This window comes from Capsicum annuum, chromosome 6 (assembly GCF_002878395.1).
Source record: "Capsicum annuum cultivar UCD-10X-F1 chromosome 6, UCD10Xv1.1, whole genome shotgun sequence".
NCBI classification, from domain to species: Eukaryota; Viridiplantae; Streptophyta; class Magnoliopsida; order Solanales; family Solanaceae; genus Capsicum; species Capsicum annuum.
Window position 1 is genome coordinate 204520984 of NC_061116.1, and position 26287 is coordinate 204547270.

Sequence of the window (26287 nt, forward strand, 5' to 3'; positions counted from 1 at the left end):
TGGAAACGACAAACAAAAAAGAATAAGAATGAACAAAAGGAAAAAGCTCACCTAAATTCAATGCTACTTGGATAGATTGTCACTCAGGCTTAACATTTTCAGAGCATAGAGTTTAGTCATAAGCAACATATCAATATTTTGCATCAATCGAACAAATTCGACATCAATGACCATAGTGGAAGCAACACAATGGACACACAAATTATTGTAGCATCTGTTATGCCAAACATTGTTTGCCACAATAAGCACTGCATACCTATGACAATACAATTAATATTCAACAGATTCTAAAGTTTTGTTGTTGTTCTTCATAGCATACCTGTCGTATCTCATAAATTGAATACATTCCTTCTGGTGAAAATCTCTGCTTTTTAAAAAAATTGGGACCCAACTCTTCTGATGGAATCGCAACATAGACTGTTGATCCATCCCTTCTGAAAATGAGCATTTGTTGCCGAGGGAGGAAAATAAGGGCTTGTAAGCATAATCCTTGCTGTCTAATGTAAAATTTCCTACCTTGAGAGAACATTTCTCATTGAGACGAAAAAAAGGTGATTGCCACGACCCTATAATCTTAAAACAATAGCATTAACTTCCCAATCATTTAATTAAGCTATTCTATACTTTATCAATTTGTATGTATAAAAAACAAAGCTATCTTAGAGAATTGATAGGCAGGGAGAAGAACAAAATTATTCACAATCTTTAAGAATTTTCCTTTATTTCATTAATTGCTTGAAGGTACAAAGGTAAGTAGCTGCGATAGAGGCTTTCAGATCACAGTCTCCCATAACCTCGAAGTTTCATCTATTACCATTCTCAAAAATCTTCTCTTTCTCATAAAGTACCTAATGGATTAAATGATACATAATCTAAGGCATATACGTAAGTTATAGCCCACACTTTCACACAGAAGTTTGATATTGTTAAATCTAAGAAACTCCTAATTTACTTGGAATACATCTCATGACATAGATATCTGCAGATTCAAACAATTATAATTAATCCCTATACATAAAAAGAATTTTTTGAAAAACATCAATAAAAATATATGAGAGCTATCGTTCATGAAAGAACATTCTTTGTAATCTTTTTTATGGACAAAATCTGAAAATAAAATTAAGAAAAAAGAAATAGATAGCACCAAAGCAATAATGTTATATAAAAACCTAATGACGTAGCCAAAAATGACTTTTATAAAAATGTACAGAGGAAGAAAGAAGATTCAATAGGAGATTGGTTATAGCATCTTTGGATCTTAAACTTGTAAAGATGAATGCGAGTTTAAGTGACTATCTAGTAACTCTATAAGTTTGTATGTCGATGTTACAAAATTTGTCAATTTTAATTTGGCTATCAAGTAATTAAGCAAAAAATTTATCCATACTGATTTAACTTAGTAAATATAAGCCCGGATAACTGTCATGTGATTTGGACAGATGAAAAAAGTGAAAATTCATCGAAGTGCAGTCAGATTGTTCAATATAACTCAAGACTTGCGAGCTAGTAATCACTAACCCCATAGGCCGATTTCAATTTTTGATGTTCAAACTTATGATAAATCATCATGAAGTTTGACACCTTAACTGAGAAATTAATTAAAGATATAAATTTTGCAGCATATTATTCACCACATATGTAAAACCTCACGTGTGAATGTTCAGATAAGTAATTTGCTAAACCTAAAGCTAATTCAAACAGAATTCACCACCTGATTTGACCCCAAGAGAAATTATTCAAAGATACAAACTTAGCACGAATTTGTATGCAAGTTCATGTAATGTTAAACTTAAATCCTCAACTCCAGCTTTTTAGAACAAGTAAATATTTACCTCAAGATGTCTCCTCCAAGTTTAACTTATCAAATTGCAGCATCATATCGCATGGTTGATTTGGACTGTCAGAATGCAAGATGACTTGAACAACATGTACACTGTACGGCAAAAATAAATACGTGATGACTTAGAAATGGCATGCAAACGGATTAAAAATATGCTAACAGATATGAATCTAAGGAATAAATATGAACCTAAGGAACAAATATACTATATTTGTTATGAACCTAAGGAACAAATATGCTACCTGTGAAGGAGTGAACCAAATGATGGAGATAATACTTTAAAATAGCAAAATATGAGGTAAGCAAAGGAGTCCATTTTGTGTTTTGCTGCTATGTCTATAGTCCATACCTCCGATTTTTTGGACATCTCAACCACTTCTTTGTTATTATTTTCAAAGTTGGAATCTGTGACCTCCTGGTCACAATGCGAATAAAGAATTAAACTGTATCAATAAATAATAAATAAGTATAAATAAAGATCCAAAATTATTTTAAAATAACAACAGAAAGAGATAAAGGAAAAAAGGAACCTTGATAATTATAATAATGTGGAATTTGATTTTATCATTATACAATGTAGAAGCAATACTATCCAGAAAGTTAAGCTGTGAAACAACTAACATAAAAGTAGAAGAACAATTCAGTTGAAGTCAAAAAATGTAAATGAATCATTGAAAGTTTCAACCAACCACTTCACTCTCGAATGTATTTTATTTTTCTTATGAGACATCTCTTTCAAATTTGAACAATTTCTCATCTTTTTCACCAACAATTTTTTATTAACTCTCAACAATAGAAGATATCTTTGAAAAATTTGATCTTGACTCCTCAGAAGCACGATGAACAACAATACAGACGAAAACCCAAAGAGGGATGAATAAAGTAATTTCGAGGCAACTACCAAATAGAGTGAAATTTTTTGGCAATCGTTTCATCCGAGAGAGACTTACTATTTTAGGGGAATAATTATCAATCAAATCCTCCGAGATGCTTGCTGAATATTTGATTTGTGCCTTTTGGTGTCAAAATCTGAGAAATTAAGAAGGAAACTTCAGCAACCACAATGAAAAAATCAAAGACAGAATTCTTTATGTTAGACAGTAGAGAAATTTTCGTCTAACCAATTGCTATGACTCCCCTTTTTTCTTCATTATCCAATTGCTATGACCTCATTTGTGGTTGTCTGCCTCAAAATTCGTCTCCCCTAAAACTATAATTGTATATCAAAAATAGTGAAGAAACTGTAAATATGAAGCAGTTACATTCTTGTGAATAATTTGAACACAACTACTGAAAAGTTCAGAAGTTGCTACAAAAGAGGTCCCAAAAAACGTGGATGTGTTTAGGTTTCTTTTTGAAATTAATAATTTATGTTACAGAATTATTTATATTATTTTTTTTGAATTAACTTCTCTTTAATTTAATTTTGCTGAACTGAATTTGAAGTTTCAGTTTTTTGTGGGCAGTTTATAGAATTAAATGTTTATTTTTGAATTAACTTCTCATTCAAATATTTTTCAGATGTTTACTTATTCTTTCAAATTTAAGTATTTAATTTAAGTAAAATTAAAAAGTAAAGATAATGTCATGGATATTTTAAAGTCTGCCACTTGGACGAATAAAAATTTGCCACTTAGACGAATTAAAATCTGACATTTGAGTCTATGAGAGGGCTTCATCCTCTATTATTGATACAAGACAAACAAGAGAAAATACGGAATCACACACCAAAACAGTCCACAAGTCAAGAAATCGAGGACTATCTTGGTGACCACACTCGGATTCGCTAGTGATAACAATAATGGAGAGAATACCACGTGTTAAATACAATAATCAGCCAGCCCCAAACTAAGATTAACAACAATATATGAAGCACAAGATGAACATAACAATGTGAAGAACACAACAAGGCAAACGGCTTACAATACCAGATACCAAACCATGACAAGATTACAAAAATGTAAATGATAGAAAGATAGACATACACTACTACAAAGTCTAAGAACCTAATGTGTTCTCAAACACAAAGACCCTTAACAATGAAAGTAGCAACACCTACACTCTTCAAAGAACACAAGAGGGAACTCAATCCTTCAAGCATCCAAGGTTCCAAGCAAACAAACAACAAGAGTGAATTCACACTCTAATTGTTACCTAGTTTCGGCCAAGCCCCTTTTGGGAGAGAACTTGTGTGTTTCAAGAGTGAGATACAATATTCAATATCCAAAAACTAAGTGAATAAACCCTAGCATGTTCTTTATATATTACAAAACAAATAAAAGTTAAAATGATCAAAAAGACCCTTCAAAAATGGGTTGCCCCTTTAGTGTATGAAGTGGGCTGTTTTGGTGTATATTTGGGCCTTTAATTACACTTCTCTTGCACATACACTTGGTAACTTTCAATGCACACCCACACAAGTCTATTTTTGTGATTATTCTCGTATCAGTTATTAATAATATATAGATATAGATTTGTCACTATATGAAAAAGATATTTTCAACAATAGTTGTCTTGTTCAGAAGCAAATAATTAATTTATTATTTTGTGTCCATTTAATCATTATTATTAAAGATTACTCATTACTTAATGTAATTTTCAAACATTAAATTTATTATATATATGTTAAAAAGGTGATATAGTAAAAGTACATTTATTAATTATTTTTCTTAAGATATATGTCAAATTAATGTGCACAAAAATGGACAGAATGAGTAACTAACTATACCCAATTCACATTTCAATGCTTTAAATATTTGGTTCGTTCTTAATTAGTTGTCATCCTCACTAAAAATTGATGTATCTTAATACTTGTTCTTTCACGGAACCTAGGATATAATCAATTATTTATTTTGATTTTTATTCTTAGTAATAAATATGGATAGATATGAGTTAATATAGAGAAAAAAATATTAAATAAAAATGAGTGATAAACAAAAATAATTAAATTAAATTAGTTTGTGATAATTAATATTTTTCTTAAAAAGTCTGTAATTTAAAAAGATGATAATAAGGAAATAGAAATGGAGAGAGTAGCTGTTTTTCGGCTTGGAATGTTTTAAATGTGTGCATGGTGTATCAAATTGTATGAAATCGATGCATGTATGGTACATCAAATTGTATAAATTTATTGCCACATACTCTCTGCTTATTTTACTTAGTAATATTTTGATTTTTCATATTTATTAAGAAAATAATTATTAACATAATTATTTTATTTATTAGGATTTTTATCTTGATTTTTTATTAAATTTAAGTATTAAATTTTTATTGAAGGAAAGTCAAAATATTATCATAATTATTTTTACTTATTCTGAAAGTAGAATATAATTCTTTTTCATATTTGGCTAATCTATTTTTTTGATGAAAAGTTTTGTACCTCTATAAATGTGCGACCCTTCTTATTTTATAATATAATAACATCCACAACGTAATCGTTTAAAGAATCTTGATCAGGGAAAGACTTTTCTCTCTATAGCTTTAATATTTTTTTTATATTAATTTCATACGTATGATAATAGATAAAATATATAATAATATTATGTTTTTTTTAGTATTTCATATTGTGTTATCTGAACTATCACCGCTTGGTTTGCTACTAAGCTTCTGCTTGATGCTCTCTCGATTTCGAACCCAACATTACCCCACTGTTCATATTAATTGGTGTTTAGAGTATTATATCTTGAAAATGATTTGTAAAATAAGCAATTAATGTTACGGGTAAAATAAGAAAAATCTTTTGTTTTTTTGTCATATATTAAAAGTGACAAATAAAAACTAAAAATTTATTTTTAAAAATAAATGACGAGTAAAAGCGATTGAAGGGAGTATAAAATGATAAATTAAGATGAAAATATGCATTTCAAATATTTTATTGTAATTGTAAAATACTTGATAAACTTTACTTAAAACGTATGTGTAATGCACTTGCTTTCGAGTATAAGATTCGTATTTTATTGTAATTGGAAAAGCATGCTTTCCTCTGCCCCGACATTGTACGCCACTTTTCTTTTTGTCATTTTAGAACATTTCTAGATTAATATAAGGGTGGCTTACTATGTAATTTAAGAAATTTGTCATTTCTTCGTTCATGTTCAAATAAGTCAACAACTAAGCAAAACTTAGATCAATTCGCAAAGACCTTTATTCAAATTGTTATCAGGATAACAAATTAATCAAGGGCATCATAAAAACTTATCGAACATTAAAACACATAATATATGATAATAAGGATAATAATTTCCATTAATACTAAGTTATTTCTAACATATATTAATACCGTAGGACCTGTCGCCAGTGTTGGGTTCGAAATCGAGAGGACGTTATGCGGAAGCTATTAGTTGCAAACTATCGTAGTGATAATTCACAAAGAAAAACATAATAAAAAACATATTATTGATGTAATTTTGTCAAGTGACCTATATATTGAAAACTAATATAAAAAAACATTAATAACTATTGGGAGAAAATCTCCCCCTAAATGAGACTACGACTACATTGTGGATTCTATTATGTTATGGTATAAGAAGGGGGTCTTCATGTCCAAAACCTTTCCTCCAAGAAAGAGGTTAGCCAAATATGGAAAAAAATTATATTTTTTTTCTTTCAGGAAAAGTAAAAGTAATTATGATAACTTTTATTTTCGTTCTAAGAAAAAATAAAACTTAAATATAGTAAGAAAATCAGGTCAAAAACCCTAACAGCCAATTGGTGGTGAAAATTAATATATAATAATCAAAGTTGTTAATATTACTAGTTTTAGTTTTGATAGAAGAACAAAAAGGAGCCTACAATTTCTGGAAGATAATTGGAGCTCCATGTTGTGGACATAAGAACAAACGAATAGCAGGAGCATGTCGGTAAGTTGGAGCAAGTTGAAAGGAGAAGCGCATCAAAATCATAGACATCACCACTTTAGCTTCAATGATAGCTAAATTTTGCCCAATGCAATGGCGAGCGCCTAAGCCGAAGGGCATGAACGCCATGGGGCTTTTTGCTGCTTGAGCTACACCATGAGCAAATCTTGCTGGATTAAATTCATTAACATCTTCTCCCCATAATGTTGAATCGTGATGAATTCCTATAATTGGTATAAGCAACTCAGTCCCTTTAGGTAAGTTCAAGCCTCCCAATTTTGTGTCCATTTTGGCCTGTCGAATTGCTGCCGCAACAGGTGGATATAGTCGGAGGGATTCATTCAGGATCATCCCAAGCTGTCATTACAAAATTGAACCACAATCACGAGTGAACAAAAAAAAATGTTTAACTATGTTATGCACTATAATAATATACTTATTTTTAATTAGTATACACTGATATTATACAATTGTTTAGTAGTACTAATATATGTCAGTTACAAATCAATTACGATAACAATCACGTAAAAAATCACCTAGAACAACGTATGTATTGTAGTCACCAAAAGATGCGGTAGAATGAAGAAGAATTACTCCATCCTTGACCATGGTCCCTACTTCGAGCGTAGTGAATAGAAAAAAATTCTAATAGACCGGTAACCATTCCACTAAAATAGACCTTAGAATGAATTTTGATGACTGAAGGTGTGGGATCTTGGATAGTGCATCCAAAAGAAAAAAGTTACTACTCTTTCCTTCCATCTTTCCTTGTTCAATATATAAAGAATAATTATTCAATTTTACTCGTCTAATATACTAAAAATAGTTGTTCGACTTCACGTATTTAGCTTGAAATATCAAGACAATTTTATGTCTATTTTACCCCAATTATTAAATACTACATTTATTTCTCAATATTTAGACGAAATATAATTAACATGGAAGATATAATAAAGTTATCCTTGTAAAAGTTTTTGAAGTAACTAAAATATATAATGAGTGAAGTTGTCTAAGTTTATGTGTGCTCACCGTGCTTAGCTTTGGAATATCGTCCTTAGATGGGGCATCACGTGCTCCACAAACCTTGAAGACTTCGTCACGTGCAAGTTCCTGCCAGTGAGGATTCATGGCCAATAAAATGGTGGTCCATGTCAACATATTTGACGTTGAATATTTGGCAGCAAAAAATATGGTCTTGCATTCATCTATAATTTCATCAATGTTGATAATGCCAGTAGACAAGCTGCAAATATTTGGATTAGTTGAACTAGTTTTGATCATTACTTCCAATAAATCCTTTGGACCATCTTCTGTTTGTATATCATGATCATCACGACAGTACAATCTTTTTCTCCTATGCTCAATTAGCTTCATAAATGTTTTTCTAACATCTCTTTCCAGTCTCCAAGCAATTATGTTTTTCTTAGTAGGCAAGAACCTGTAAAAAATGGAGTTATGATAATGTTCTAAAATTGAATTACGTGTATAACGTTGGTTATGTATATAAATTAAAATTTTTAATCTTTTATACGGGATCTGGGACCACGTACCTATATCCGGGAATGGAAATTTGTTCATAAGCTTTAGTGGCATAAACCTTTTGTTGTGCTTGTAACTTGAGGATGAGTTTTCCATATTCTTCATAGTTTCTTCCGAATAATGCATGTATAATCACGTCTTCTAACAATCTAACGAACCACTTTGAAACTTCAATTTCCACCTTGTCATCGTTTGATATTTTTGACGACCATTTGGTCAACATATCCTTCATGTTTTCTCCGATTATAGGAATCATTAACTGTTTAATCAACAAATATAATAATAAATAATAGATAAATTAAGGCCCCGTTTGGCCATGAAGACAATAATTTTTTGGAGTTGGAGTTGGAGTTGCGCTTGGTCATGAATATAAATTAGAGTTGTTTTTAATTTTTTGTGAGAGAAGTAAAAGTGAAAAAAATGAAAACAAATAAAACTTGTTTTCACTTTTTCAAAAACAGTTTTCACTAAAATGAAATAATTTTTATGACCAAACACCACTAATTTTCACTTTTTTCACTAAAGTGGAATAATTTTGTGAAAAAAATTTCATGGTCAAACGCCTACTAAATGTCATCTAATTATATTCTTGGTATGACATAAAAATGTCGATTTATAAAAAGTTAAATTATAAAGGTAAAAAAATCAAATGTGATGTAACTTGCCTTAAGATTTGCTGAGTAAAATGCTGGAGTTAATATCTTTCTGTGGCGAGCCCATTTTTCTCCTTTGAGATTAAGCAAACCATCGCCATCAATCTTCTTTGCAAATGAAGGTGGTTCAATTTTTTCAAAATTATTTAATTGTAAAAAGAAGATATCTTTAATAAGACTTGGATCTGCAATAATAACACGAGCTATTGGCCCAAACCACACAAGAAATGTTGCACCTGAGCCATGATATAGTACCAAAAAAAAAAAAAAGTTTAAATTATATAAATAATTTTAGCCTCAACATGGATCAATGTTTAACTCATAAATAATTTAGTTGTACATAAAAAGTTACATACCGTTTATGCTTGTATAGCTAAGTCTAAAGATATATCTGATTCTTAAGATATTAATTATTAATTTTATAGGTGAATATTAAACACGAAGACCATTTGTTGTTTTATATTTAAATGAGAATAATTTTATTTTATTTCGTATTTAATTAATGAAGAAATTAAAAAAATATCAATGTTGATTCCTTGTTCTTCTTGTTAGGTCAAAAAAGTTGTAAAGTTTAAGCCTTTTAAATGTTATTTTTACGAATTGTTATGAAGATTTTTATATCTTTGGTCACGAATGGTACCATTCTACTGAGAGATAACAGCTCCAAAAATTCTAGACTTTAATATCTAATAATTTTAAAAATATATCATTTTAATAATTTTTTTTTTTAAAAAGAATGTAAATAATTTTCACATTTTGTGTGTAGATCTGATTCAACTAGATCTATTAAATGGGAAAATCTTAAAAAAATAAATACACCGAATATATTCTTACCAAGTGCAGATAAATGAGATCTTACTAATACGACAAATGCAAGATATTAGCTAACGTCTAATAAACATATAGTACTTTTTATAATTTAGAAATTCTAATACAAATAATATAACTTGAATAAAGAATATATACGTTTATGATATAAGGCACGAAGGATCTTTTATATTATATGTATTTTTGCGATAACAAATTCATTATGCAATTAAATCTTACACCCCCTTATGCATAACGTATCCTAAAAGTGATTCTTATCCAATTTAATCAGATCCAAATATTAACAAAGAAATTCAATAGAATGTACGTACCATATATCTAAAATTAAGCATACATATAATCATTCGGGAAAAAAAAAGGATAAACTAGTAAGTACCATAAATATTTTTCCAGTGATGGTAGAATGAGAAAACTTTTCGAACAATGTCATGGGATAAAGGGAAGTGCTCATCAGATGAAGGTTGGAAATTCTTCATTTCTTTGAAATTGCCCAACAAAAAATTGTATTTAGGACCTCTAATTCCTTGCTTCAAGAAATAATTTTGAATTTTCCTTGGTTTCCAATAGAGATTAATCACCACTTTTTGTGCAATTAACAAAACAAGCCCAAGCACAAGAACACATAACCAAGCTTCCATTTGAACCCCTTTTCAATTCCTCTATTTCAAGCGAAAATGGCTTGTTATATTCGATTTTTTAGAGTACTAAGGTGAACTAGTCCATTTATATAATGTAATGTGAAATAAGATTAGTCTATAATTTCGGTGGTCTTCTAAATAATCCAATTATTAATAAGGACATTAAATAAATAGCTGACCATGTGACAGAATTTTAAGTACTAATTATCCTTAGTTTTACAAAAAATGATCAAAAAGTCTTCAATTTATTTGAAATTGAACAAAAATGTTATCCATTCATTACTTGGTCAAAAGCACACTCACCAGTCACCATTAATAGTTTGATGCAAAATATCCATGTCGGTGATAGTTGGCTAGCAGGGGCCTTCCTCAAGGGAGGAGTTCATACCCGGGTGCTTCTTTCACGACATGCTATAATCCTGGGTGTCTTCCAGTGGTCTTATAGTCAATCGCGTCTAAAATGCTTCTTTTTTTCTAATAAATATGTTGTTTCTATTCTCTTCAAACATATTCTTTTCCTAATGAACATATTACTTTTCAAGAAAATTTTCTTATTTCATTCTTTTAATACATGAATAGTTAGTTCATATATAACTAATAAATATTCACATAATATTATTCATAACTAATCCTTGAATAATATTTATCTATTTATTTATACTATTTAGAAGTGTGAAGGACATTAAAAATATTATTTAAATTTTTTGTTTTTCAAAGACTGTAATTGAAGGCCGACATGAAGGTACCCAAGCCATGGTCATCTATGGGAGACAAGGATATGTTTGGGGAACCATTTCCAAGCTCTCAAGAGCTCAACACCATGCGTGGAGGATAGCTTCGAGCCGGGAATCGAATTCATCCCAAGACCTCAACAAGGAAGCAAGCCCGAGGACTACAAACACTCCCACGAAATTAAAGAAGTTATATGTATTCCAAGCCATCTAGATACCATTTAAGGAGCGTTTTAGAGTGTCCAAAACAAACAAGGACTAAAGGGCCTTGGAGGGGTCAGACGAGAGCGAAGCGGGACTAAAAAAATCCTTTAGGGGACTTGCGCCCCAGGTGCGCCTGACCTACTTGAGCAGGTCAAAAGAGTAGAATCCACTCCCAAGGTGCGCCCCATCTGCTTAAGCAGATGCCAAATCGACCAACATTGAGTTTTTGGTTAATTTGGGACACTTTTGAGCCCACTTATGTACTAAATAGCTCAAGACTATAAATCCTAGCTATCTTAGGTTGTTTCCTTAATTTTTGGATGTTGATTAAAGATGAAATGTCTCTTGAGGGAGCGTGAGAGCTTAGAAAAGCTTTTGCAGACTTTTATTTAGAAACGCTGGTTGTAAGGGCGTTTTGATTCCCTTGCAACTAACGCAAAAATTTAGGTACTTGTTGATGTTAGAATTAAGGGGTTTTGAGTTTAATATACTCTTTAGTTCTTGATTCTCTTATCTTCTTTGTGTCTAGCGTACATTTCGTATTGTGGTTCCATTATTTTCCTTAGTTTGGTGTTTATTTAGTTTTTCATATTTTTGAACTCATATCACCGCAATAGACAAAATCATCTTTTCACTTATTTCCTTCAATTATTAATTAATTATCTTTGTAATATTGTCTCCTAAATTGTAAAAAATTAAAAGACTCCAAAAATATATTGTAGGAAAAAATTTTGGAGATCGAAATTTAATTGAATTCAAATTATGAATTGTATTAGGACTCCTGTGTTATAGTCAAGTAATAAATTCTACGGTTATGAGGTTTCATTTTGCCCAAAAATTGTTATAATTAAAAAAAAAATAGTATAATTTTGTACCCCAAATTATTTTTTCTTTTGTATAATTATAACTTTATTAACAAAAATAATAATAAATATAACCAAAACATAAAGGTACGACAAGTATTAGTTATTTGAACTGTATAATATAAAATATCTATAATCTATCTATAATTTATATTTATATCTATATTTATAATCTATAATCTATAACTATAATCTATAATATATTAAAAGTGTGAGAACTCTTAGAAAAGTGATTTGAATTTTTTGTCCTTCATTAAAAGTCTCCACTTTATACAAAATCGTATTTTTACTATTTTTCTTAAATTATTATAATATTAAATATTCACTACTCCTATAATTAATATATGAGAAGTTTTGATCTTCCTAAATATATAAGAAACTAGTTTAGATATACGCGTCTCACGCATGTACCTCAATTTAGTGAGTATAATTTTATAAAATCATTTAACATATAAAAAACATGACAGTCTTTCAAAATGTTTATTGCATTTTTATTTATTAGCATCTCGACATTAGGATGACTTTTAGTTATTATCCAAAGTAAAAATTAGTCAACCGAAAAGTACATATATTAGTTTAAACATAAGAAAGTTTATATGTTCATCTTTCAAACAAAAGCTATGCATATCAAGATTCAATACTTATTATAACCTTATATTTAGAACTCAACTAACAAGTTTAATTAAAAATTCAACTATAATACTAAGAAAATAATTAAATAACATAATCAAAACAAAGCCACAATTAAACAAAGGAAGGAAAAAAAGAAAGAGACAAACCTTTGATATTTTTTACCACTTCATTCGGTGGCAACTTGCTTATTTCTTTCAATTTTTGATAAAAAATTTCCTACTGAAAAAGAAACACAAGAGATTATCAAAAAAACAAAAAAAAAAAGAAGAATTCATTGTTATATTATACGCAATAAACAAAAGACAAAAAGCTTAAACAGAAAAATTCAAGATTCTTTTGCTTCATAATCATTCAAAATTTTAAAACTAAATTCAAGTATAATTCTCATAAAACAGTCCAAAAAGGTTAAATTACTGACATTTCGAATTTTAGTGTGCTCAATTGCTGGAAAACACGAAAAGCTCTTAGATTTTTTATTTGTTTGATATTAATTATACAATTGTATATTACTTAGAAGATCTTTTTGTGTGAAAAATAATATATACAATATTAAATTGTTAAAGGATACAAAAGTAGAGAAGTTAAACATAATGGCCAAAAAAATAAAGTAAAAACTTCAAATGAAACACATTCATACACAGCCTGAAAGACATTTGAAACCAAAAATATACCAAAATAGGGAGCAATATATATATATATATATATATATATATATATATGAATGATTTAATGCACTAATATGCAATAATAATTAGTTATAGGGTAAGTTTAGAGATTCCATAGGGTAAATGCTACCATTTTTTAGTTATGCGGTAAATTTAGAGATTCCATAATAGTTAATGCGTTGTTTATTGAGTACTATTTTTTTCATGGAAGGAAAATCTTTTTGTTTTTTTGATTTTTGGGTATGATTAGGTTTTTTAGATGGTGAAGAAGGAATTATATTTTTGTGAGGAGAGGTTTTCTTTTTTTGGTAATATAGTCAATATTTAATATTACTTAAATAATATGGAAACGATGAAAAGACGATTTTGTCTAAAACGAAGTATTTTAATGAAGGATAAAAAGTTTAAATCACTTTTCTTAGGGGTTTCGCACTTTTACTATATCATAGAAGACATTTGAAACCAAAAATAGACCAAAACATGGAGCACCCTATATACCATATCTATTATCTATATATACGATTTAATGCACTAATATGCAATAATAATTAGTTATAGGGTAGGTTTAGAGATTCCATAGGGTAAATACTATCATTTTTTAGTTATGCGGTAAATTTAGAGATTCCATAACAGTTAATGTGTTGTTTATTGAGTACTATTTTTTTCATGGAAGGAAAATCTTTTTGTTTTTTTATTTTTTGGTTTTTGGGTATGATTAGGTTTTTTAGATAGTGAAGAAGGAATTATATTTTTGTGAGGAGAGGTTTCCTTTTTTTGGTAATATAGTTAATATTTAGTAGCCATTTGACCATGAAAACTAAAATTTTTTGGAGTTGGAGTTGAAGTCGGAGTTGAAATTGGAGTTGGAGTTGTGTTTGACCATGTCTTTTTTGAAATTTTTTTTTTACTTTTGAAAAAACTTTTTTAAATATGATTTTATGCCCTAACTTTTACAAACTATCAAAATCACCCAACTAAAATTTACCTACTAATAGAAAAAGATTAGCCACCATTGTAAAAATAATTACATATACATGGTCATATTTAATGAATTTCAATTATGGCATATATGATATTTACATCAATAGCCATTTTCTCATATTTGAAAATTTTAAATATGGATGTTATATTAACAGATCACTGTTTTCTGTTTTTTAGGTAACAAATATTATCTTTCAAATAAATTTATTTTTTTAAGAATTTATTTAATTTATTTCCTTCATTTTCTGTTCCTAAAAAATAGGAAATGATGAGTTGTTATTAAATTTTAGGGTGCCGCTAATTTATTTCTTTAATTTTCTTATACATGAAAGATTTTACTGCGTGTGAATAAATTATTTCTATGTAAAACATACTTTGCAAATTTATGGTATATTATATCATATACCATAAATATACAAATATGCTTAGTATGTTTCTTTATACTTTGTATTTTTATATATGTGTATATATGGTATATACATGGTATAAACTTCATATATAACATATTTTGTATATTTATATTATAAATATGCTTAGTATGTTTCTTAATACTTTGTATATATGTGTGTGTGTATATGGTATATACATGGTATAAACTTTATATAAAACATACTTTGTATATTTCTATTATAAATATAATACTTTATATATGTATGGGTATAAATATAATACTTTATGTATTTATGAGTATAAACATAATACTTTATATATTTATGGGTATAAATATAAATTAGCAGTAAAATAATGTCTTAAATAAGAGAGAAAATTAAATAAGAGATAAAACTAATGATGAGAGAGAAAAAGAGATATATATTAATTAGGATAACATTAAGTTTGAAATTATAATTATCTTATTCTTTAAAACTGTTATATACGTAATATTGAAAAAATAATGTTATAAGGAGAGTTTTATGTAAAAATTTAAAAGATTGGGGTTATATGTAATAATAATAAAAGTTGAAATTGGAGTTGAAAAATTGTGAAAACAACAAAAACCTATTTTTTCTTTTTCAGAAAAAAAATTCGGAATTATTTTTCGAATTTTCATGGCCAAACACCACAATTTCAAACTTCGGAAAAAAGAAAAAAAATTCCGTGGCCAAACAGGCCCTTAATATTACTTAAATAATAGAGAAACGATGAAAAGACGATTTTGTCTAAAGCGGAGTATTTTAATGAAGAGCAAAAAGTTTAGATCACTTTTTTAAGGGTCACACTTTTAATATATTAAAGATAAAGATAAAGATTAAAAATATAAATATAGATATAAATAAAACTCCTAGATAAATGGTAAATAAAACTCTAACTATATGGTAAGATTTTTAAACATGAATTTTATACCTACTGCATATATGTATTACATACAAATCAGGATATTTTTTTACATCGTTAATGAATACTCCATAAACGTAGCATAAGTATGTGCCCATGTAGAAACTACAGAGAAGCAAGGTTTGAATTAGATCCATTTACCAAAATTTGCAACTGTGTGGATAAGATAAACAAAAATTGTTTTGATTATATATAGTTCCTAGACAATGCTTTCGTTATTGTATAATTGCAAATCAACACGTTTTTTTTTGTTGAAGGTAAAAAATTTACTTATGTATCCTTTTATAATTTTTTTTGTTATGATCGTTCAAAATTTTTTTGTTAGCTTTCACATGTTTATTGTTTTAATCTCAACAACATGTCCATAATTTTAGTATATTCGTATTTTAGGGTAATATCAAGAACTCGGACTCGCAGGATGACGTATAAATTCCCTTTTTATCGCCCAATCGAATAGAGATATGTTATGCAATATGTTTTTTAAAAAATAGAAATTCCCTTTTCATAAATGATAGTAATATATATATGTGTGTGTTTTAATTTATTGGGCGTATAATTCTATAGATTAATATAATCTAATTACATTATTATTGTATTATTTTTCTGAGGATGAGGAGATCACGTTGATTTTCATCACCTGTTGGAAGAATGATATTGTTATTGACATAACAAGTCGTGGCTTGTATTTTCGTCTAATGATTTGTGTGAAAGGATGCTTGATCTTTTGAATTGTCACTTGCTTTGATGAGTCTTGTTTATACACACTTAATTAACGGGTACCCCTTAATCAACATATTATAAAAAATAATTGTCATCCAATTGTCATAGGATGCAACTGAAAGGAGAAAATCAATGTACACCCCCTTGTGTGGACAGATTTTATTTTGTATATTTGCTTTATGTTCAAATAGTTTTATTTGTAATTACTTTATGTGGACATAAATTTAAGTTTTTAAATAAAATATTTGATGAAAATATAAATCTTAATCACTGTATTTATTTATTTTTTGGATGGAGGTTCTTTAACAGAATTTGAAGTAGAATTGAATGGAAATTTAAAATGATAAGTTTTTCTTGATTTAAGTTGATTTGTGATTAATTCATACGTCATGATTTTTCCCCAAGATTGTAGCTTTTGACGAAATTGTTTTCTACTAAAATTTTAAATTACTTAATCAATAGGAAAACATTTTAACAAACTAATGGTATATAGTTTTTTTTTACCGTATGATGCGTGTTTGTTCTTTTTTAATTATTAATTTGGCAGGGACGGGGATAGCGGATATATGATGATTATTTCTTTTGTTAAAATTTAGAAATTAGGTTTTAAATATTTGTTTGTACTAGTTAATGATAAATGACAAATTTGACATAAATTAAAAATTTAAAAGTCAATGCAGAAATTAGAATAGGATTGCTTATAGAATGGAAAAATTTTAAAACAAAAGAATAATTGGTGTTTAAGGAGTAAATCAAAGTGATGATTTTTATGCGGATTGTTGAAAAGAGAAAGTTGTCATTTAATTTGAGTTGAGGTTTTATCGGAAATAGTATCCCTATTTTTTAAGGTTGGGATATTATACCCGTAAATCTTACTTTGTGAGATTATATTGAATATATTATTTTTGTTTTTGTTTAGAACATCAATAATCTTGAACTCAAAAATCTATATGAAGTATTATTATATTCTATAATTATTAATAGTCATGTTTTCTTTACTTTTCCTACTTTTTTTTAACCTTTCTTTATTTAAAAGATGTTTTAGCTTTCAAGAAATACTACTTTATCCATTCACTTTTACTTGTCATATTTAGAATCGGCATGCTCATGGAGAAAATGATGATGATATGACTATTTTACCACACCATTCCTATAAATTAATTTTTAGTATAGAAAAGACATCATTTCCCTCCTAAACTTGTCCGCTCAATTTACTTTAGCACTTAAATTAAACTTTCGTTTATTTACCCCATTAACATCTTTAAAGTGTATTATTTTCACCCTTCAAACTGATGTGAATTTTTTTTTTAAAAAAAAGCTTGTTTTTTTTAAAAACTGCTTTGGTCCCACTTTTTAGCATATATATATATATATATATATCACTTTCTTCATCTTCTTCATACCCCTCACCCTCACCCCTATTTCTTCATCTTCTTTGTAACCCGCACCCCCTCCTATTTTTTCATCTTCTTCGTACCCCACCACCCGTTTCTCCATTACTTCAAATCCTTTACTTTATTTTCATTACTTCAATGCTTCTCAACTCCGTATCATCATTTTTTATTTTCATATTTGTTCAAAAGTGGTATTCATATTTGTGGTTCATAAATGTATTCATTTATAAACTGGGCCTCCATGGTTCAATCACTGGCTTTCAAAATTAAATAGAGGTACCACAATGTCCACTAAGTCATATTGATACACTAGAAGTGCACGGCCCGTGTCAGCACAGATTCAATAGTAAAACATGTGGATTGCAATTTTTAAGTTTTAGCATTTATGTTGGAGTAAAAAGTTTGATCAGTAGAATATTTTCATTAGTATGATTGAGCTGAGGGGATCACAATTGAGACCTTTCTTTTTTTTTAACTTTCTTGTTGAATTTTGCGATCAGAAATATAAAGAAAGAATAGGCGTAAATCTGATGAAATAGCTTAAATCAAATATCCAGCAGATTATTGATTTTCAATATCGTAAAGATTAAGAATCATGTAAACTTACCCGATAAAGAGAATACACAACTTAGATTCGCTATTATTTTGTTTAATTATTATTTTTAACACAGGAAAAAAGTGTTGTTTTTTAATAGAGAAGGAATAGTTGAGATTTTTTTTTCTTTATTTTATTTTTTAAACAAAGAAATATTAATTAATATTGAGGAGCTGTAAAAAGTTGAGAAAAATGGCTACACATATTTGATAGAAAATTTACTAATGTTACGAAAATGTGAAGTTTTTGGTAGCAAATTTGTTATAGATACACGTTTTTTGTACCTAAATTTACTTTATTTATATTTAAATTAGTTTGTAAAAATCTTTTGCAAATAATCTTTATACTTCTTTTCTTTAATTTCTTTAAAATATAGTAATAAAATTTACTTATGCTTTATTCTTCTCACACTTTACTACATACATTTTATCCTTTTTAAATCTCATTATACCATTTTACCCTTTTTAAACATCACTGTACATTATAATCACGATTGAAACAGCTGAAGCAGAAATCAGTCAATTTTTAATTTTTTTTTGTTAATTATTGTTATTTACAGTACTTTTTATTTCATTTTCAAATAATATATGTTGTTTTATATCTTCTTCTGTCCCGTCCCAATTTATGTGACACTAATATAATTTTGATAGTCAATCAAATATTTTATGTTGACATATCATTTTGTTATTCTTATTTGTCTAATACATAAATGATTTATAATAAGGAGTGATATAGTAAAATCATCGTTCGAAAGACGAAAATTTAATTTAAAACATTAACAGTTAATTTTGCATTTTATGTCTATTTTATTTTTCATTAAATATTATTTATTTTTTTAATACCTAGATGACTCATAATAATTAATTAAGAGCGATTGATTGTGTTATTACTATAAAAAATAATATAATTTTATCATATCCAATAGTAATCATTGATAATTCACCGGAATAGTATATTAATTAAATACGGGATGCTATATTTGCATATGCAAAGTATGATATTAGTAAACATTACTGGATAGTGCATTATATTTATCTTTCATAATAATAAAATTTTACTATATATTTTTCTTTATTTTTTTTAACTTGATACATATTGACCCAACACAAATTCTAAGAAAATATTCATTAGAAATTTATTTTATTAAATTCAATTTATTAATTTTGTACTTTAAAAATTTAAAGTTAAGTTATTAGTATTTCTATTTAAGAGTAAAAAATAATAATTTTAAAATTTAAATTTACTAAATTAAATAAATAAATAAATAAATAAAAAGATTAATTCTCTATATAAAAGTCAATTAAAATAATAAAATTGGTTTACTTTAAATATTTAGTTGCAATTAATTAAGATAATTTTTTATTTTGTTATGATTTATGTTGCACCGATAAAATTTTGAGAGTTGAATAGAACTTTTATTTATTTTTAAAAAAGTATTTTAACTTGTTAATTATTGTAATTTATAATAATTTTTATTTAATTATCAAATAATATATTTACTCCTTGTGTCCCAATTTATGTGGCTTCGATACAATTTTGAGAGTCAACTAAAATTTTTAAATATTTTTTAAATATTTTAAGTTGTTAATTATTATGATTTGCAGTACTTTTCCTTTTATCTCAATTTATGTGGCATTGCTAAAATAATGAGAGTCAATAAAATTTTTATATGTCTTTTAAATATTTTAAGTTATTAATTATTGTGATTTGTGATAATAAATTAATTAATATAAATTTTTACTTCCAATATGTAGTTATAGTTAATTAATATAAATTAATAGAATATATTAAATATTTAAACCATTATAATGAAACAATAAAATTATTATATATTAGGATATGATATATAATTAAATGGGAGTAGAGGGGTGGTCGAAACCACCTCTTCTTTATAATAGAAAAGAAATATACAAATATAAATAAATTAGTTATAATTTGTTTCAATTTGATCTTTTGTTCTGTTTTGATTGCTTTGACTCAGTGGTGACATGAGATCTCTAGCTCATAGAAAGAACAAAAAGTACGCGCTAATATCTATTTTATGGGTATTTGATACACATTTTGAATCCATGAATTTATGATTCGATTTTAGTTAAAAGTTGAAACCAAAGGTAAACTTAGTTGATTTTTCTAACAAGATTAAATATTATTAAGACTGATGACAGAGGCTACAAGTAGGAAAATGTAATGCATATAGTCAAAAGAATTCTGTTGTTGAAATAAAGTTGATGCCATTGTTGATTGAGTTGATGCTCATTGAGGCATTTTGTTGAATAGGTGGTGGGTTAAATTTGAATTTCGTTGACGCATTCCGTCAAATAAATAATGGTTCTGAACATTTTGTTCATATTTGACTCCAATGGTGGATTATTTCATGTGTGGGGATTGAAGAAGAAACATGTTGGAAGGTAGGGGTTAGGGAGCTGGAAGAGGAGGAGGAGGAGGGGGGTTGCATTTGTAGGGTAGGGGGTGGGGGTGAGGGTTGGAAGAGGAGAAACGTAAAGAGGGGCGGGGTGGGAGGAGTGGGGTGTGTGAAGAAGAAAGAAAATGGGGATGGGGTGTCTTTTTTATTTAATATATATATATATTTATATATATATATATATATAAATAAATAAGTAAATATATTTATATAAATAAAATAGTACATATATATTTTTTATTTTATTTTTAAATATATATAAAAATAATGTGGGGGGGATTAATTTTTTTTTAGAAAAATAGTAATTTCTTACTAGCAATGACGTGGCTCCGACATGGCATTGACGTGGCGTTGATGTGTAGGCGAGTGTAACACACTCTCCGATGTGAGAGTGGTATTCAGTTTTGAGGGGTGAAACTAATAAATTTCAAAGATATTAAGGGGACAAATAAACAGAAGTTTAGTTTAAGTACTAAAGTAAGTAAAGCGGACAAGTTCAAGGGAGAAATGATGTTTTTTCTCTTTTTAGTATTACGTCTTGAAAAATGACTTGCATTATAAATAATTAATGCTAGGGTAAAACATGAAAACATAGTTGTATATTCCTAATAAGTTAAAAATAAAAATCTATTTTTAAAATAACGAATAAGTAAAAGTGAACGGATGGAGTATTTTGGTTGTCTTGATGAGTATAATGTTTAAGTTCATTGTTTTAAAAAAGCAAGTATTGAAAAAAAATAGCTTGAAAAAGTCCTAAAAGAGTTGGATGAGCAAAACTAACATCAAAAGAATTATGATTATATTAATTGTTCAAATTAAATGTGGGATCAATTGGACCCAATAGTTTCTTTCGAAATAAATTGAGATATGTGTATATGTGAATTTGAGAGAAGGAGAGAAAATAAAAAAAATTACAAATATTTAAGAGGTTTAAAATATAATAATTATGGATAATTGAGGAGATTATCAATGTTATGAATATTTATCAAATTCAATGTGATTTATAAATTACTATAATGCAGGTAAAAAAATCAAAGGCCTCAAGATACTTTTAGCCAATTTATGAAAACATTAGGGAGAAATTAAAAGAGCAAGAGAGGGAGAGAAACATGGAGGTTGACATTTACAAAATTTGCATGAAGCAACAACAACAACATGATAAATATACTCTTACAAAGTGGGGTCTAAAGAGGGTAAGTGTATATATTTTGTACCCCTACCTCTAAGGTGAGGTAGAAAGGTTATTTTTTATAAAACCCGACTCAAGATTTTTAAAAAAAATCATAAAAGACATAGTGTGGGAAGAATAGGTATTAACTTAACAAATAATAACAAAAACAAAACTACCACAAAACAATGCTCCAATTAATCAATCCGAAATAATAATCATTACCAAAACTCCACAAGCAAGAGATTCTACAAATATAGCACTGTGAGTACTAGTACAGATACCAAAACAAAGCATTCTTACCTACCAAAATAAGGACACACTATCTACTAATCTTCTACCATAATTAGCATCCTCCACATCTGATACAGGCATGAGGTGAGCAAAATTGTACAAGGCATTGTCAAAGGTTCAAACTTCGGAATTGACAAGTGTTTGGAGCATTTTAAAGCCTTGTCAAGTGGAAGGAAGAGAAGGGAACCATTACTCACTTGAAGGACAAAATAAACTTTGCACACTATTATTTGACACTTAAGAGGCCTCATTTTAGGGCTATTGTTGTCTTTTAAGATCCCCTTTTTACACTCCAAAGGAGCACCCTTCATTAAGGATATTTTTGTCCTTGTTTGTAATAAGTATAAATAGGCACCTTAGATCTTATTTTTCTTAAGTTTTGACATAATGAATTGAGTGAATTTTCAGATTGTAATATTAGTGTTAGCTTGTAGTATTCTCCTTCTCCTTAAGAGAGAGAAATCGAATTAGGGTTAACACAATTAATGAATTTCACTTGTATTGACAAATTGGCAAGAAAGGTGGGGTTTGAGGAGTGCGAATTCCCTTGGTCCACCTAAGAGGAAGGTTTGAGCTTCTATTGGTGAGGTGTGATTGATGGTTTGATACACCATCTTTTGTTAATCACTTGGTAGAAGTAAGAGTCTTTCTATCTATCTTTACGTTTATGCAATCTTCTTCTTCATCCCCTTTCTTTTGTGTTATTTTTGCTTGCTGATTTTTTGCATCTTGTGTGTTCATTTCGTGAATTCCTAGTGTTCTCTTGTACCATTTGGTATCAGAGCCATGTATTAGAGTTGTTCCTATAACTCTAAGTCTTGGATCTAAGAAAATCTTCACAAAAAAAGAGTCTAGAGTCAAAAAATCCACAAAAAGAGTCAAAAATCTGAAAAACTCAAAAAAAATTGTGTGTTGCTTGTTGTTTGGTAGTAGATCCGAATTTCACAACTTAGATCTACTAATTTTTAGTTTGTTTTGATAGTTTCTATTGTTAGATTCTTGTTCTCTAGCACTTAAAGGGTCTAGATATAAGTTTAGAACAAGATTTGGTTGTTTTTTAGCTAAGTCCACCATTGTTGTGGCTTGTTTGAAGCTTTTGAGGAGGGGTCTCATTTTTTATCAAATTGTGTGTGGTGTTTTGTGGCTGGGTTTTGTGTTGGTTGTGCTTGGTTTGGCAAAGGGAACCTAGATCTAAAAGAAAAATTGAAGTTAAGGTTCATTTGCCTAGTGGTCAAACCTTGGTCAACTCTTGAATATTCATCTTGTTCATCCACCATCTTCAAATCTTGTTGAAGAAGAATATTCAAGTAGCTTGTTTGATCCAAAAGGGGAGAAGAAAGAGAGTGTACTAAGTGTTTGTACAAGAATATTCCCTAGCATATTCTAAGTCTTCCAAAAAGAAAGAGGGGATAAACAAGTACAATTGAAAGTACACTTGAGGGGACCAATCCGTTTTGAATCCATTTCATTTTCTCCCTAAAACCGAAATTCTTCTTCCCTAAAGAAGTGTTTGGCCGAAACAAGAGATTTGGAATTGAAAATTTTGAAAAGTGACATCCAACCACAAGCTGTCACATCATCACTTTATGAATAACCAAATTGAGTTCTAAATTAGATTTCTAAGTTTCTATTTGTTGTTTCTAGATGCTTTTGTGTTGATTCTATCACTAATTAGAAAACTAGTAAGTACCTACTAGGTTGATAATTAGTCTTGAATCCGTTTTGTTCATGTCTTCGCTTTTTGTGTGCTTTTCTTGTTTTCAAGTCATAGTAGTTTGTTGGTTCAAGTTCGTGCATCATTTTATTTGAGTCTTATCAAACAAAACTCGATTCCGGACCAAGGCATATTCACCACTCAATTCACTTATCAAGTATTGCCAAGTATTCAACACTTGTGAGACCAAGTGTGAGGTGAGATCCGAGTATGAGTGCGTGAGGTTATTTGAACTAACTTATTTATTCGTTTTGTAGGTTTTTGCCTTTGCAGTTTTTTTTTGCTCTTTTAGTTACCTTGATAATGGAAGGAACAACATCATCCACTCCGGATAGTTATAGTATTTATATTACCTCAGATCCCTTTGAAAATTTTCATCGGTACCTTGAAAGTCCACGCCAATTGATGATTGAAGCATGCCATCTAAGCCGAATCACCACTAACCAAGATACTAACATTTAGCCTAGTATCAATTCTCCTTGTGTGCAGGTTTAAGATAATATACTTCCACCGGAGGATTCAATGAGAGTTCCTCAAGAACACATGGTTGTTGATCAAATGGAGCTCTTGGCTAAGAATTTCAACTTTGAAAAAAATGACAAAGAGTTGATGCAGAGAAGTATTCTTGACAAACTCCCTTGTAATAAGAGCTTCCCAAAGGAACAAATGGGCTGCCATGATCCAAACCTAGGTGAAGGCCATACCTCATGTGAGCTAAAAGGTAACAATGCTATCTCCTACACTCTTATAAACTTAGAATGTCGTGATGTGGATAGTATTAGCCAAATGGATGTAGTTGATGGTTTGCTTGGAGGAGAATCACATGAGTCTTCCCTTTGTGATACTCTTGGTATTGTTAGATTGCATGAAGACCAAATTCTTGATGGACGTTTGCAAGCACTAGTTGATCCTAAAGATGACAAAATTGATTCTTTTCGTAAGAATTATTTGTGTCCATCTAGTGCTAGCACTCATGACTTGAATAAGGTTTCATTACTAAGTGACAAGAGTATTCACACACTAGTTGACCCTTGTAAACCGAGGTGAGTCTATGTTGGTATATGAGTTGCCAACAACTAGTGAAGATGTGAATGATGATCAATTTACTCACGAATGTAGCCCACTACTTGAGTTTATGTATGATGTGATTGATGAGCCTCAAGTTAGTGTTAATATATATAATGTTGATCTTGATATGAATATGGTCCCTTGAACTTCTTATGTGGTGAGAACCTTGCTATTAATTGTGTTCTTGGTGATCATGTGTATGGAGAGATTGCGGATGATGAGGTATGATTGAAACAACAAAGCAAATATGTCTTAAATAACTTATAACAATTAATTAAAAGTGATAAGACAAAATTATTATAAAAATACTTGTGAATAAAATTTAAATGAGTTTCATAAACATCAAATTAATTTAAAATATCAAGAGTTAATTTATCATTTTATGTCTAATTTATTTTTTTATTAAATATTATTAATTTATTAATACTTAAATGACTTATAATAATTAATTAGGGGTGATATAGTAAAATTATGATTGAAGTAGCTGAAGAAGGTAGCACAAAATATCAAGAGTTAATTTATTATTTTATTTTCATTTTATCTTTTTTAAACTTATCCTTTTATTTCTATTTTTTAATTAAATAACATCAATTTTTTAATACTTAAATGACTTATAATAATTAATTAGGGATGAAATAGTAAAACTACGATTGAAGCAGATGAAGTAGACAACACAAGCAAGCATGTCAAACAGCTTTCTGCTTATCGCCCTTTATTATTAAGAGTAATGTAATTGTAAAAAAAAAAGTGTATATAAATAAATATTAAATTTAATTTTTTTATGAAAAATCGCACGCTATTTTTATTTTCACTAAAATAGCATATATCTTTTTGTTAAAAAAAAATATGTCTTCACAATTATACGAAAATACAACAAAAGCTAGACAAACAATATATATATTTTTGTTAACAGAAAGTACACATTTTTAGAATTGTACAAAAATACAATAAAGGATAGCAAGTGATGTGTGCCTTTTTAAGTTGGTGAATGCTCTATTTTATGAGATAAGAGATTGTTTTAGTTAGATCCCGACTCAAAAAATAATAATAATAATTAAATTAAAGAATAAATTAACATACTTACCGTAAAACATACTTGTTTGAGATAGTCAAATACTATGAAAACAAAATAAAAAAAAATAATAGATT

The 26287-nt window shown here is 28.5% G+C and overlaps 2 protein-coding genes across 4 annotated transcripts in view; both read right to left on the minus strand.

Moving 5' to 3' along the window:
• LOC107876134 (cytochrome c1-1, heme protein, mitochondrial) overlaps nucleotides 1–26287 on the minus strand; it is an 82618-nt gene that overhangs the window by 45087 nt on the left and 11244 nt on the right. The gene's annotated exons all lie outside the window — the stretch shown is intronic.
• Nucleotides 6554–10389, minus strand: LOC107874777 (cytochrome P450 734A1-like). Its single transcript, XM_016721521.2, has 5 exons — nucleotides 10093–10389; nucleotides 8901–9124; nucleotides 8247–8494; nucleotides 7726–8134; nucleotides 6554–7053 (listed from the first exon to the last, which is right to left on the minus strand). Exons 1-5 carry the CDS (start codon nucleotides 10352–10354, stop codon nucleotides 6628–6630), a joined length of 1569 nt encoding a protein of 522 aa, XP_016577007.2. The 5' UTR covers nucleotides 10355–10389; the 3' UTR covers nucleotides 6554–6627.

What these genes read in the sequence shown, in the direction of transcription:
- LOC107874777 (XM_016721521.2), bottom strand. Translation starts at nt 10,354, where the DNA reads ATGGAAGCTTGGTTATGTGTTCTTGTGCTTGGGCTTGTTTTGTTAATT. An exon ending in TCACTGGAAAAATATTTATG is followed by an intron (nt 9,125 to 10,092) that starts GTACTTACTAGT and finishes ATCATGGCTCAG; the next exon opens with GTGCAACATTTCTTGTGTGG. An exon ending in TTTACTCAGCAAATCTTAAG is followed by an intron (nt 8,495 to 8,900) that starts GCAAGTTACATC and finishes TTGATTAAACAG; the next exon opens with TTAATGATTCCTATAATCGG.